The following is a 13442-nucleotide window of genomic DNA, read 5'->3' as shown; positions in this document are numbered from 1 at the left end:
CAGTAATCTGTGCTGTATCTTTTGTGACAGATGACATTATATAATTTCAGTTAACAACAGTCTTGCCAGCAAAACAGAAAATATATCAATTGAGGCACAGTGAAACAAGAAACTAATCTTGTTCTATTTTCATCCAACTTCTTTATTACTTTTGTAAACCAATTTTTAAACTTGAAACTAAAGAAAAGTGAAATTATTATTTAAAAATAGTTTTGTCCCCTAATGTGTCTGTCATTACAAAATTGTAGTTGTGTTGTCATAGTCTTACCCGACTATAGGGGCTGCTCTCTTATTAGACAGAAGCGACTGGTGGTGATTTAACCTGAGGGCCATCAGACCTCTGGCAAGGGAAGAGGTTGAGAAGGAAAGTCTTTCATGGTAACTTCAAACCAGTGATGGGAATTGAATGCACTTTGTTGGCATCACACTGCTCTGTAAACCAACGATCCAGCCAACTGAGCTAAACCTAGTTCCAAAATTGTAGTAAGGAGCTAGTTTTCCTTCACAATATAAAAGTATAGAAAACTGATTAATCCTGTGACCAAGTTCACATAAAAGAGAGAGTTTAACTCGAGTAAATTTATAACCTTGCATGAAGGCTGGATGAGAATTCACTGAAGTTTCTGACATATTTCTGTAGACCTAGTCAATTTGTTAATACGGTCAGGCATTTTTGTACTTACTAATCTGTAACTTTAGTGTTGTTAAAGTTTGGCTTTTTATCATAAAATGGCTTGCCCTATCATATTGTAAAATGATCTATTTTTGTAATTTTATTCAGTTAGCCAATCAACCAAGCTAGTTGGGTTCTTTTTTCCGAACACACTCCTCTGTAGGTAGTTTAAAGCTACTTTGAGGTAATCTCTAGAGTTTCCTGTCCTACTTCAGAGCATTATAATAATTACTGACAAAATTTTTAGCTTTTGTTAATTGGAATTAAAGACTCGTAATTGGAGTTTAATTTTAAATTTAGAATCTAGCACAAGAAATTGAAGTCATCATTAACAAAGTTTGATGTAAAGCACACTACTTTCTCTTCCTATGATTTAGCTCTGTTATCTCTGTTCTGTAATAGTCACATCTTTTGTGAAAAGTAATTAAGCTCAGAAGGGTGGATATTTCATTCAGATTCAAGACCATTTTCCCTGCTTTCCCCATCTCCCTATAGGCAGATTATTATCTAAATGGAGTCAAGTTAGGTAAAGGGGAAGTGCAACGAGATCTAGGTGTTCTTGTACATGAGTCAATGAAAGCAAGCATGCAGGTACAGCAGGCAGTGAAGAAAGCTAATGGCATGCTGACCTTCATAACAAGAGGAATTGAGTATAGGAGCAAAGAGGCCCTTCTGCAGGACCTCTACAGGACCCTAGTGAGATTGCACCTGGAGTACTGTGTGCAGTTTTGGTCTCCAAGTTTGAGGAAGGACATTTTGGCTATTGAGGGAGTGCGGCGTAGGTTCACAAGGTCAATTCCCAGAATGGCGGGACTATCATATGTTGAAAAATTGGAGCGACTGGGCTTGTAAACCCTTGAGTTTAGAAGGATGAGAGGGGATCTGATTGAGACGTATAAGATTATTAAAGGATTGAACACTTTGGAGGCAGGAAGCATGTTTCCGCTGATGGGCGAGTCCAGAACCAGAGGACACAGTTTAAAAATAAGGGGTAGGTCATTTAGAACAGAGTTGAGGAGAAACTTCTTCACCCAGAGAGTGGTGGGTGTGTGGAAAGCTCTGCCCCAGAAGGCAGTGGAGGCCAAGTCTTTGGATACTTTCAAGAAAGATGGATAGAGCTCTTAAAGATAGTGGAATCAAGGGTTATGGGGATAAGGCAGGAACAGGATACTGATTGAGGATGATCAGCCATGATCATAATGAATGGTGGTGCTGGCTCGAACGGCCAAATGGCCTGCTCCTGCACCTAGTGTCTATTTACAGGTTCACTTTATTTTAAAAACTGATCAATTTCCTAATAATTTGTAGGTACTTTAAAGGACTTTAATTTTCTGGTGTTGATTTTGACTCTCATTCAAACATTGTCATAGTTTATAAACAAACATGAAGTTATGTAATGTCTGTTTAGTTCTTCTTTACTTATCCTTTGGTATTTTCTTTATGGAGAAGAGAATTGTACACCAAACGAGAGTTGATAATTTCCTGAGATTATGGACACTTGTCTTTTTACTCCCTTAGTTGTTTGATTTTCAAATCTACAACAATTTAAACTGGGATACATTTATTGCACTTATTTCCTTTGACCAGCAAATTAGGTCACAGAATAATATAAGTTTTACTTTTGCTTGCTTCTCAGCACTTCTTTGGATTTATCAACCTTTTTATTTGTCACTTGGTACTTGTCACTCTCACTTCTGGATGTAATTCTATTCCTGTTTCAAGAGGGATGAAGATTTAACGTCCATGTTAGAAATTAACTTTGTTTTCTTGCATATGAGTCTAAAAAGAGTGCCATAATATTATGATGTCATTATAGACTTGTAATCAGACTAACTTAGGATCTTGAAGAAGTGGAACCTAGCATCTTGTCTCTGTCACAATTATCTCACTGTAAGCTCTAAGTAGTTGCTAACATGCATCAACTGTACGTTAACTGTGAGAGACTTTTGAGGTTCTTGTTGGGTAGTGGTTGTTTCCCTATCTCTGAAACAGATGGCTATAGTTTAGGACCCACCTACTCCTGAGGTGTAATGACATCTCTGAACAGGTTGATTTCAAATATCTACAAGAGACTTCTTCTAGTTAAAGTATAAAGTGGGTTTCTCTTCCACATTAGACCAAATGGGCCCAGAAGTTTCCTGTGTTTGAAGGCTGGTGTCAACATCCTCTTTATTATGAGCAACAGTTCATACAGCAGACGGGGGAATTTGATTTTTTTAAAATATGAGATTAACAGTCTAATGATGACGTATGTAGGAGCGTATGTGGTTATGGTAGAGGATTTTAACTTTCCAAACATAGGCTGGGACTGCCATAGTATTAAGGGTTTAGATGGAGAGGAATTTAAGTGTGTACAAGAAAATTTTCTGATTCAGCATGTGGATGTACCTACTAGAGAAGATGCAAAACTTGACATACTCTTGGGAAATAAGGCAGGGCAGGTGACTGAGGTGTCAGTGGGGGAGCACTTTGGGGCCAGCGACCATAATTCTATTAGATTTGAAATCGTGATGGAAAAGGATAGACCAGATCCAAAAGTTGAAGTTCTAAATTGAAGAAAGGCCAGTTTTGACGGTATTAGGCAAGGACTTTCGAAAGCTGATTGGGGGCAGATGTTTGCAGGTAAAGGGACGGCTGGAAAATGGGAAGCCTTCAGAAATGAGATAACGAGAATCCAGAGAAAGTATATTCCTGTCAGGGTGAAAGGAAAGGCTGGTAGGTATAGGGAATGCTGGATGACTAAAGAAATTGAGGGTTTGGTTAAAAAAAAAGAAGGAAGCATATGTAAGGTATAGGCAGGATAGATTGAGTGAATCCTTAAGTATACTCCCTACTGCCATTATACTCTAAGAGGGAAATCAGGAGGGCAAAAAGGGGACATGAAATAGCTTTGGCAAATAGAGTTAAGGAGAATCCAACGGCTTTTACAAATACATTACGGACAAAAGGATAACTAGGGAGAAAATAGGGCCCCTCAAAGATCAGCAAGGCAGCCTTTGTGTCGAGCCTCAGAAAATGGGGGAGATACTAAACAAGTATTTTGCATCAGTATTTACTGTGAAAAAAGGATATGGAAGATATAGAAAGTAGTGAAATAAATGGTGACACCTTGCAAAATGTCCATATTACAGAGAAGGAAGTGCTGGATGTCTTGAAAAGGTAAATAAATCCCCAGGACCTGATCCGGTGTAACCGAGAACTCTGTCGGTAGCAAGAGAAGTGATTGCTGGGCCTCTTGCTGAGATATTTGTATCATTGATAGTCACAGGTAAGGTGTGGAAGACTGGAGGTTGGCTAACGTGGTGCTGCTTTTTTTTTAAGGAGGGTAGTAAGGACAAGCCAGGAAACTATAGAACAGTGAGCCTGACGTCAATGTTGGGCAAGTTGTTGGAGGGAATCCTGAGGGACAGGATGTACATGTATTTGGAAAGGCAAGGACTGATTAGGGATAGTCAACATGGCTTTGTGAATGGGAAGTCATGTCTCACAAACTTGATTGAGTTTTTTGAGGAAGTAACAAAGAGGATTGATGAGGGCAAAGGGGTAGATGTGATCTATATGGACTTCAGTAAGGCGTTCTACAAGGTTCCCCGGAATAAAGGGAGAACTAGCCATTTGGATACAGAACTGGCTCAAAGGTAGAAGACAGAGGGTAGTAGTGGTGGGTTGTTTTTCAGACTGGAGGGCTGTGACCCGTGGAGTGCCACAAGGATTGGTGCTGAGTCCTCTACTTTTTGTTATTTACATAAATGATTTGGATGCAAGCATAAGAAGTACAGTTAGTAAGTTTGCAGATGACACCAAAATTGGAGGTGTAGTGGACAGCGAAGAAGGTTAGAGCATAAAAATGTGTTGCTGGAAAAGCGCAGAAGGTCAGACAGCATCAAAGGAACAGGAGAATTGATGTTTCGGGCGTAAGCCCTTCTTCAGGAATTCCTGAAGAAGGGCTTATGCCCGAAACGTCGATTCTCCTGTTCCTTTGATGCTGCCTGACCTGCTGCGCTTTTCCAGCAACACATTTTTAAGCTCTGATCTCCAGCATCTGCAGTCCTCACTTTCTCCCAGCGAAGAAGGTTACCTCAGATTACTACAGGATCTTGACCAGATGGGCCGAGAAGTGGCAGATGGAGTTTAATTCCGATAAATGCGAGGTGCTGCATTTTGGGAAAGGAAATCTTAGCAGGACTTATACACTTAATGGTAAGGTCCGAGGGAGGGTTGCTGAACAAAGAGACCTTGGAGTGCAGGTTCATAGCTTCTTGAAAGTGGAGTCGCAGGTAGATAGGATAGTGAAGAAGGCGTTTGGTATGCTTGCTTTTATTGGTCAGTATATTAAGTACAGGAGTTGGGAGGTCACTTTGTGGCTGTACAGGACATTGGTTAGGCCACTGTTGGAATATTGCATACAATTCTGGTCTCCTTCCTATTGGAAAGATGTTGTGAAACTTGAAAGGGTTCAGAAAAGATTTACAAGGATGTTGCCTGGCTTGGAAGATTTGAGCTATGGGGAGAGGCTGAACAGGCTGGGGCTGTTTTCCCTGGAGTGTCGGAGGCTGAGGGGTGACCTTTATAGAGGTTTACAAAATTATGAGGGTCATGGATAGGATAAATAGACAGAGTCTTTTCCCTGGGGTGGGCGAGTCCAGAACTAGAGGGCATAGGTTTAGGGTGAGAGAGGAGAGATATAAAAGGGACCTAAGGGAAAAACTTTTTCGCAACTTTTTCAAGTGGTGGAGGCTGGTACAATTGCAACATTTAAGAGGCATTTGGATGGGTATATGAATAGGAAGAGTTTGGAGGGATATGGGCCAGGTGCTGGCAGTTGGGACTAGATTGGGTTGGGATATCTGGTCGGCATGGACAAGTTGGACCGAAAGGTCTGTTTCCATGCTGTACATCTCTATGATTCTATGATTCAGTAATACCTTTTTAGGGGAGGAAGCTGCCATCCGTAACTTCGTCTGGCCTACATGTGACTCCACAGCAATATGGTTGACTTTAATTGCCCTTTGGGTCATTAAATGCGGGCCTAGGGAACAACACCGTCATCTCATGAATAAATAAAAAGTGAGCTGGTATGTAAATGTCAACAATACTGCCCTTGCAACAAATTCTAATTTGTACCTTTTGTAATCTTATAGTAACCTGAACTCTGATCTCTAAGGAGTTGACAAACCAGCTTCTTTCATGTTGGTGCAGCTTTATATTATCCTATTGATTTCTCAGACTTCAAATAATAGCCTGTCTCTTTTCCCCCCCACCATTTTTGCTTTCTGTTCTAATCTTCGTGACATCAGCAAAGTCTTGTTAATATCTAAGAACACAATATATCATTGTTTTGCTCACTACCTTTTTTTTTTCAAGAATCACAGTAGATTTATCAAATTTGACATTTGCTTTCAAAGCCCTTCCGATTTGCACTTCCATTCACTACTTTTCTGTGTTTATTTTATAGTTATTGTCTTCAGAAAGTTCTGTAATGATTTTTTTTCCCCTTTTAAACATTACAATACGGTTTCAGTACCTTTTTTCACTAAGCTATACACTATATAATCATCCAATCCTGATAGAAATTGATGCTGAATCAAATATGTTGAAATGAAAAAATGGTGAGTTTCATGGATACTCTTAAGGGAAGAAAAGAAATTGGAAAAGTTAACCAAAACCTCCATAAGCAATCAGCCAAAGCAAAGCAAGATTACTCTATTCAATCACCTTGGCAGGTACTACTTTTATAACCATTGGGCAATATTTTGAGGTAAAGAATCTCACCTTCAATGGAGAGCCAGACGTCGCAATCCTAATATGCACTATTGGCCTGGGACATCAACCAACAATTTAAAGTCTACAGATAGTATAAAGTTTTTTTTTGTTTTCACTTCTTTTTAATCTGATATGTCCATTTTAGTCATGACTACGATTCATATTTTTTGTGGATCAAATAAGCATTTTTTCATCACAATGTTATATTCTCATAATTCCATTTTTTTTTGATAGAGCGTAATAAGAATCTACTAATGACCATGAAGCCATTGCCGATTGTCTGAAAACCCCTTCTGACTCACTAATCTCCTTCAGGGAAGGAAATCTGCTACCCTCACATGGTCTGGCCTACATGTGACTCTGGACTCACAGCAAATGTAGTTGACTCTCAATGGCCCTCTGGCTTAGTCAGTAACCCCCACATCCTGTGAATGTATTTTTAAAAATCATCTATTTAAATTTCACAAACAATACACCATCAAAGTCTATTCCTGGAGTGGTGAATAATCGCACAAATAAGCTAACCTGTTGACTGATATTTATATTTTACGGTCTGGCAATATTAGCACTTCTAAATAATTTAGACAATTCCATAAAAAGTAAAATGCAGATGCTGTAAGTCTGAAACACAAGATGCTGGAAATACTCAGCAGGTCTGACTTTTTTCATCAGAATTTGTACAAGTATTTTTTTGAACTTATGTTCTTCAGAGTAATTGAGATGAAGATTAATTGAGGCTTTAAAATGTTCTGACAGTAAAACACAAACAGTTTACAGAGAAGAGAGAAATGCATGCAACTTAAGACTCTGAACAAATTTATTTTTCTTTGGGATAGATTAGTTCTATTGTTAACACCTTGATCTTCTTTCAATTTGGTCTTGTAAATTGGCTGCTTTTCACATGTTTCACTGTTGATAGTGTCTAAAGCAAAAGCAGTTTGATAACATCTGAGATCAACTTCTACAGTTTCCTTCGTTTTAGCCCGACAGCTATCTTTAATCAGTGTTTAAGTCTGAAAATTACATGGTTTTAACTGTTAATTGAGATAGTCTGAAGGAGTTCAAGTAATAAGCTTTTGAATTGGTTATCCTTCCCAAAGTACCTTGTAATTTTTCAGTTTAAAAGTTTTTGTGTTTTACCCAAATGAAGAATCCAGATTTGCTAGTTAGCATTCTTTTTTAGCATTTTTTAAAAATTCCAAAATACAATACACCAAAATCCAAAATAAGCCATTTTCAAGTCCCGGAGTAAAACATTTGGGAGAAAAGCTGTCCAACTGTGCGAGTGACTGACTTCGGAGAGATTCCATCTTCAAATATCTCCTCTTTTTTTTTTCCCCAATTGTTAAAAACTCCACTGGGAGTATTGGTTTTCAGTACCGATAACCTATACCACTTAACTACAATAAATTGATGAAATGGTATTCCTCAAGAGGCCAATTCAGTCTGTGGTTTTTGTCATTACAATATAAACCAAGAGTTCTTTCCAATGAAGGATCGCTGAAACTAAACTGCCAGCAAATCCTTGAGAAGCAGTTTTACTATCTTTCTTTTATTTTTCCTTTAGTGGGATAGGTTGAACTGGAAACCAGCTTTACTTCATGGGGGAGCTAAAATTCCCAATAGCACAGTATTGGGAGCATTTGTTTCATTGGCATGTTTGTTCTAACGACCAGCCATTCGAGTTTTCACTACCTTATCAAAGCAGAATTCTAATGGACGTGCTTCCTAAATGTAAGGTGGTGGCCCTACCAGAATTATCTATGGTGTCATTCTCATTTTACAATTTTTGGCTAGCAAGATGAGCATAGTGAGTGATTTTTTTTATTTTAAATAAATGTATTTGTTTGTAAAATGTGGGAGGCATTTTCCAAAGGAGCAGTTCCTCATGCCCTATTGGAAATTTATCCCTTAGCTGAAATCATAATGCAGAGTTTTTAAAAATGATCGTTTTTATTAATGGGTTCCTGCCATGTGCTAATTGCTTGCCACTTTACAAAAGCGATTAATGCTCTGCCACTACCAATCTTTATTCTCCTGAAGAAGTGCATTATTTTACTGACTGTGTAAAATAGTTTATGATACCTGAGGTTTTTACTTTTTTTTAACCTGAGGTGTTAATTGGGTTATTGTGCTATTTGGGTGTATCACAGTTGAGTCTAATCCTAACACTGGACAAACAGCCTTCTACTAGGGATCTGACTTGACAGAGTTAAGCAAAGACACTGGCTGTTTTCTGAGAATTAACCTTTCAAAATATTCAATTTTTAAACTTACTGCACAGCAGCATGATACTGCCGTCTAAAGTGTATCCTACAGAATATCCTACAGATATCCTACAGATCTGAAAGCTGTACACAGCTTGCTTATGTTCTTATAGGCCACCTGTAATTCTTTTCTTAGTTCAGTTCTCACTGTGTAATTTTGAACAGCAAATGGAGAGGCAGTGATGCAGTGGTAATGACATTGGACTCGTAATCCAGAGCCCCAGGGTAATGTTGTGGAGTCATGGGTTCAAATTCAACAATGAGGCAGATGGTAAAACTTAAATTTAATAAAAGTCCAGAATAAACAAAAGCTAACCTAATGCTGACCACATAACTGCTGCTGATCTTTGTTGTTTAAAAACCCAATTGGGTTACTAACGTCTTTTTAGGGAAGGAAATCTGTCATCTTATACCTCCTGTACATATGTGATTCCAGTCCCACAACAATGTATGGTTGACTCTTAAACCCCCTTTCGGTAATTAAGGATGGGCAATAAATGCTGGCCCAGCCAGTGGTGCCCATAGCCTATGAAGAAATTAAGCAAAAATGGGATTGTGTTATTCACTCACTGCAGAGTGTGGGTAACGATCTAAAAACGTTAGAGCAGCTTCAGTAGGCTTTCCAGCCAGCATTAGTTAATGATTGTCACTTCCTCCATCATCATGACGACTAGGTCCTTGTTTGCCAATTTAACTTGGAGAAGTCAAAGTATTTTCATCTAAAAATCTAAAATATTGGCCGTGTTTAACATTTTCTGATGTGTATTGTGGTGTGGGTGGATAGGCAAAGGAAGTAGAGAGGAACAAGAATTAAATATGAAAGATTTCTGGATTAGAATCATTGAATCCCTACAGTGTAGAAACAGGCCCTTCGGCCCAACAAGTCCACACCAATCCTCTGAACAGTAACCCAACCAGACCCATTCCCATACCCTGTTATCCTCCACTTACCCCTGACTAATGCACCTAACCTACATATCCCTGAACACTCTGGGCAATTTAGCATGGCCAATTCACCTGCCCTGCACATCTTTGGACCGTGGGAGGAAATCCACGCAGACACGGTGACAATGTGCAAACTCCACACAACAGTCGCCCACAGCTGCAAACAAACCCGGGTCCCTGGCGCTGTGAGGCAGCAGTGCTAACCACTGAGCCACTGGGCTGTGAAACATTTTTAATACACAATTGTTGGAAGGAATCCAGCTGTAGGAAAATCCCATAGGGAAGAATGCAACACTGAAAAAGGAATTCTGTTTTTTGGGGGGCAGGCATTTTTGAGGAAATGTGACAAACATTTATTTCTAATTTTTAATTTTATTTTGTGTAAATTTCAAATGGTGAATGTTCAAATGTGCATCCATGGTCTTCTATTCGTAAAGCATTTTAAGATGTCTGTCTTGCATTTAAAGATTATTCCTGAGTGGGAATATATTGGAAGACAAACAACATTTTCAATGGGCACAAGTTACTGGAAAAGCTCAGCAGGTCTGGCAGCATCTATGGAGAGAGCAGAGTTAATGTTTCAGGACCAGTGACCCTTCCTCAGAACCTCTGATCTCTCTCCACAGATACTGCCAGACTTGCTGAGCTTTTCCAGCAACTTCTGATTTTTGTTTCTAATTTACAGCATCTGCAGTTCTTTTGGTTTTTATTTCACATTTTGAATGGACATTTGTTTCCATGTTTAAAGATGAAAAGTTGTTTCAGTATTCCAAAGCATGAAACAAATAAAATGTAATAGTTTACTCATGACCTTGGGGAAGTGCCTTTTGGAAAACACTAGATAGTTTTTCAGAATTCTTCATCCCTGTTTTGCAGAGTTCATGTTCCAGAAATAAAACAAAACGTATGGAATTGTGTAATGGCACAAGTTTTGATCTTGGGCTACCATTGCAAAAGTCCCTCTCACTGAAACAGCAGCCTGACCTAATGTGCTTGAGTGCGTAGTGGGGTTGAATTCATGAGCTTCTGACTGCAAAGTGAGGGTGCTACCAAATGTCTGCTCTTCCGGAAAAGCCTGTTATTCCTTTTTCTAGATCCACTCGATGCTTGCATTCCTCGCAGTACCTGTTCAATGTCTTCAGCCTTATGTTCAAAGCTTTTCAAATTTTGTGCTGTCTTGAATTTTAATCCTTCTCCTCACCGTTAAAAAATCTTGAGTGGGGAAAGTCTCACCTATGTCACACTAAATATCCCTCTCTCTAACCAGGTTATTATAGAAGTCCAAATTTGATGTATATCAATATAATCAGGACAAAAAACAAATCTTGCATTGACTGCTCTTCATAACCCTCGGCTGTCTCAAAATTGTTTTTATGGTGAATAGAAAAAGACAGGTGGTGGAACAATCTGTGCATTTTAATAGATTTTCACATTTCTGCGAGCAGAACAATAAGATTCACTTTGGTTAACCGTTAATTTAATCAGTGATTTGCAATTATGTAAGATTGCAGTTTGCTAGTTAGAATTCTGGGCAGAAAATGCTTGCATTCATTGCTATAGTGACTTCGTTGCTCAGACATTGTCTTCCACAGCCTTTTTTGTTTTGTCTTCTGAATGCAGCGTGCGACCATTTTTAATGCTGTAATATAAAATAAATTTTCCATGTGAAATGGCAAATATTGCATCAATTTCTGTAGTGAAAATAGGTTTGGAGTATTATAAAGTAAGCTATCCATTGACCTTGTTTTGTGTTTGCATGCTGGTGTTGACATCTGAATATTTGTAAGGGGACTTCTGATGCAACTGCTTAATTTTTTTAAGACCCTCATTAAATGTGTACATAATAGAAGCCCAATAGATTGCTTGGCCTGTTGAACCTACTTCACTAGTCAATAAGACCTTCGCTGATCTAATTACTCCATTTTCCTGCGTTTTCACTTGTTGCTTATCAAAAATCCATCTATTGCTTTCTTTAGAAATATTCAAGGACTTGTTGCCATCACATTTTTGAGCAATGAAGTTCCTAAAAAGACCCTCTGAAAGGGGAAAAAGAAAAATCCTTATCTGTCTTTAAATGGTCAACTTCTTTTTCTTTTGAAGCAGTTACCCCCTAGTTCTAGATCCTCATTGAAGAGGAAACCTACATTCCGTTGTCAAGACCCTTCACAATCTTGTATACTTTAATAAAGTCATCTCTTCTCAACTCATCTCAGCAGATTTAAACTGAGCCTGTCTACTCTTTCTTGATTAGATAATCTGCTTATTTCAGTAATAATCCAGTAATCTTTTCTGAACTGCTTCCAACACATTTGCATCCATCCTTAAGTAAGGAGACCATTATTGTGCACATTACTTCATTTGTGGCCTGACCAATACTACGTACAACTGAAGCATAACCTCCCAGTTTTTTGGTTCAGTTTCCCTTGCAAGAAGTAATGCTATTCTATTTGCTTTATTTTGTGAATTATTAATTGTGGTATTTTTAGTGACTGACTGACTATTAATGATACATCATGATTTTATTGTAGGTGAACCTCAATGATTCACACAATCAAATGGTTGTTCACTGGGCTGGAGAAAAGAGCAATGTGATCGTGGCACTTGCCCGGGACAGTCCGATTTTGCAGGGACCTCACACTAGTGCTGTAAGTGAAATGTTTAAAATGTCACTTATGTATATCAAGATGGCTTATGTTGCCAAGTACCACGCTTAAGATGTGGAAGTTCATGCAGATTTTCTGGATTCTTTAAAACAAAACAAAACTATCCTGTGATAAATATATTATTTATCAGTTGTTGGCATTTGTTCCAATGTTAAATGTAACAAGTTGCCCCAATTTTAGTAAAATCGATTTAAAGCTTCAAATAAGGCATTTTTGTATGCATTTATATGTAAAATATGCTTTGTGTGTACATTGTTGTAAATTCCTATCTGGTTTGTTAGTGTCCTTTTGCAGGCAAAAAATCTGCTTCCCGTGACCTGTCTGGTCCATATTTGATTCCAGACCCATAGCAGTGTGGTTGCTTTTAGCTGCCCTTAGGATTGTCCTAGCAAACTACTTGGGGTTGAAGTCATAAATGGCAATGATAGATGGGCAATAGATGCTGGCCTTTCCTGAAATGCTACAGCCTGTGATTGACCTTTTACAAAATAGGAATATTAACTGAGATTTTTACAGAATATCATGTTTTTGTTTCATGCAGAGCATGGAACGAGTAGCAGTACTAGATATGGAGATGGAGTACAGCCTGCCGTGACTCAGCAAGACAAGAATATTGCCAGGGGTGGAGGACTTGAGCTATATATAGGGAGAGGCTGAACAGGCTGGGGCTGTTTTCTCTGGAGTGTCGGAGACTGAAGGGTGACCGTATAGAGGTTTAAAATCATGAGGGACATGGATAGGGTAAATAGACCAATTCTTTTTCCCAGGGGTAGGGGAGTCCAGAACTAGAGGACAAAGCTTTAAGGTGAGAGGGAAAGATTTAAAAGGGACCTAAAGGGGTAATGTTTTCATGCAGCAAGTGGTGGTGTGTATGGAATGAGCTGCCCGAGGAAGTGGTGGAGGCTGGTACAATTATGACATTTAGAAGGCATCTGGATGGGTATATGAATAGGAAGGGTTTAGAAGGATATGGGCCAAATACTGGCAATTGGGATTAGATATAGGATATCTGGTCAGCATGGATGCGTTGGACTGAGCGGTCTGTTTCCATGCTGTACATCTTTGTGACTCTGTAAGATTGCTTATCACTTCTTTTTTCAAGAGGAAGTAGTGAGAGACAATAAATGATGA

At 38.7% G+C, this 13442-nt stretch overlaps 1 protein-coding gene across 2 annotated transcripts in view; it reads left to right on the top strand.

The window, feature by feature from the left end:
- The window catches only part of sorl1 (sortilin-related receptor, L(DLR class) A repeats containing), a 201599-nt gene that overhangs the window by 40515 nt on the left and 147642 nt on the right, over window positions 1-13442 (top strand). For both annotated transcript variants that reach the window (XM_043676454.2, XM_043676455.2), the window contains exon 2: window positions 12177-12293. In XM_043676454.2, coding sequence (XP_043532389.2) covers window positions 12177-12293 — 117 coding nt within the window. The remainder of the gene's footprint in view (window positions 1-12176; window positions 12294-13442) is intronic.

This window comes from Chiloscyllium plagiosum, unplaced genomic scaffold (genome assembly GCF_037043375.1).
Source record: "Chiloscyllium plagiosum isolate Xiang-an unplaced genomic scaffold, Cpla_swu_hap1 HiC_scaffold_29, whole genome shotgun sequence".
In the NCBI taxonomy this organism is placed as follows: domain Eukaryota; kingdom Metazoa; phylum Chordata; class Chondrichthyes; order Orectolobiformes; family Hemiscylliidae; genus Chiloscyllium; species Chiloscyllium plagiosum.
The sequence above is the reverse complement of the archived record's forward strand: the minus strand, read 5'-3'. Positions and strand labels throughout refer to the sequence as shown.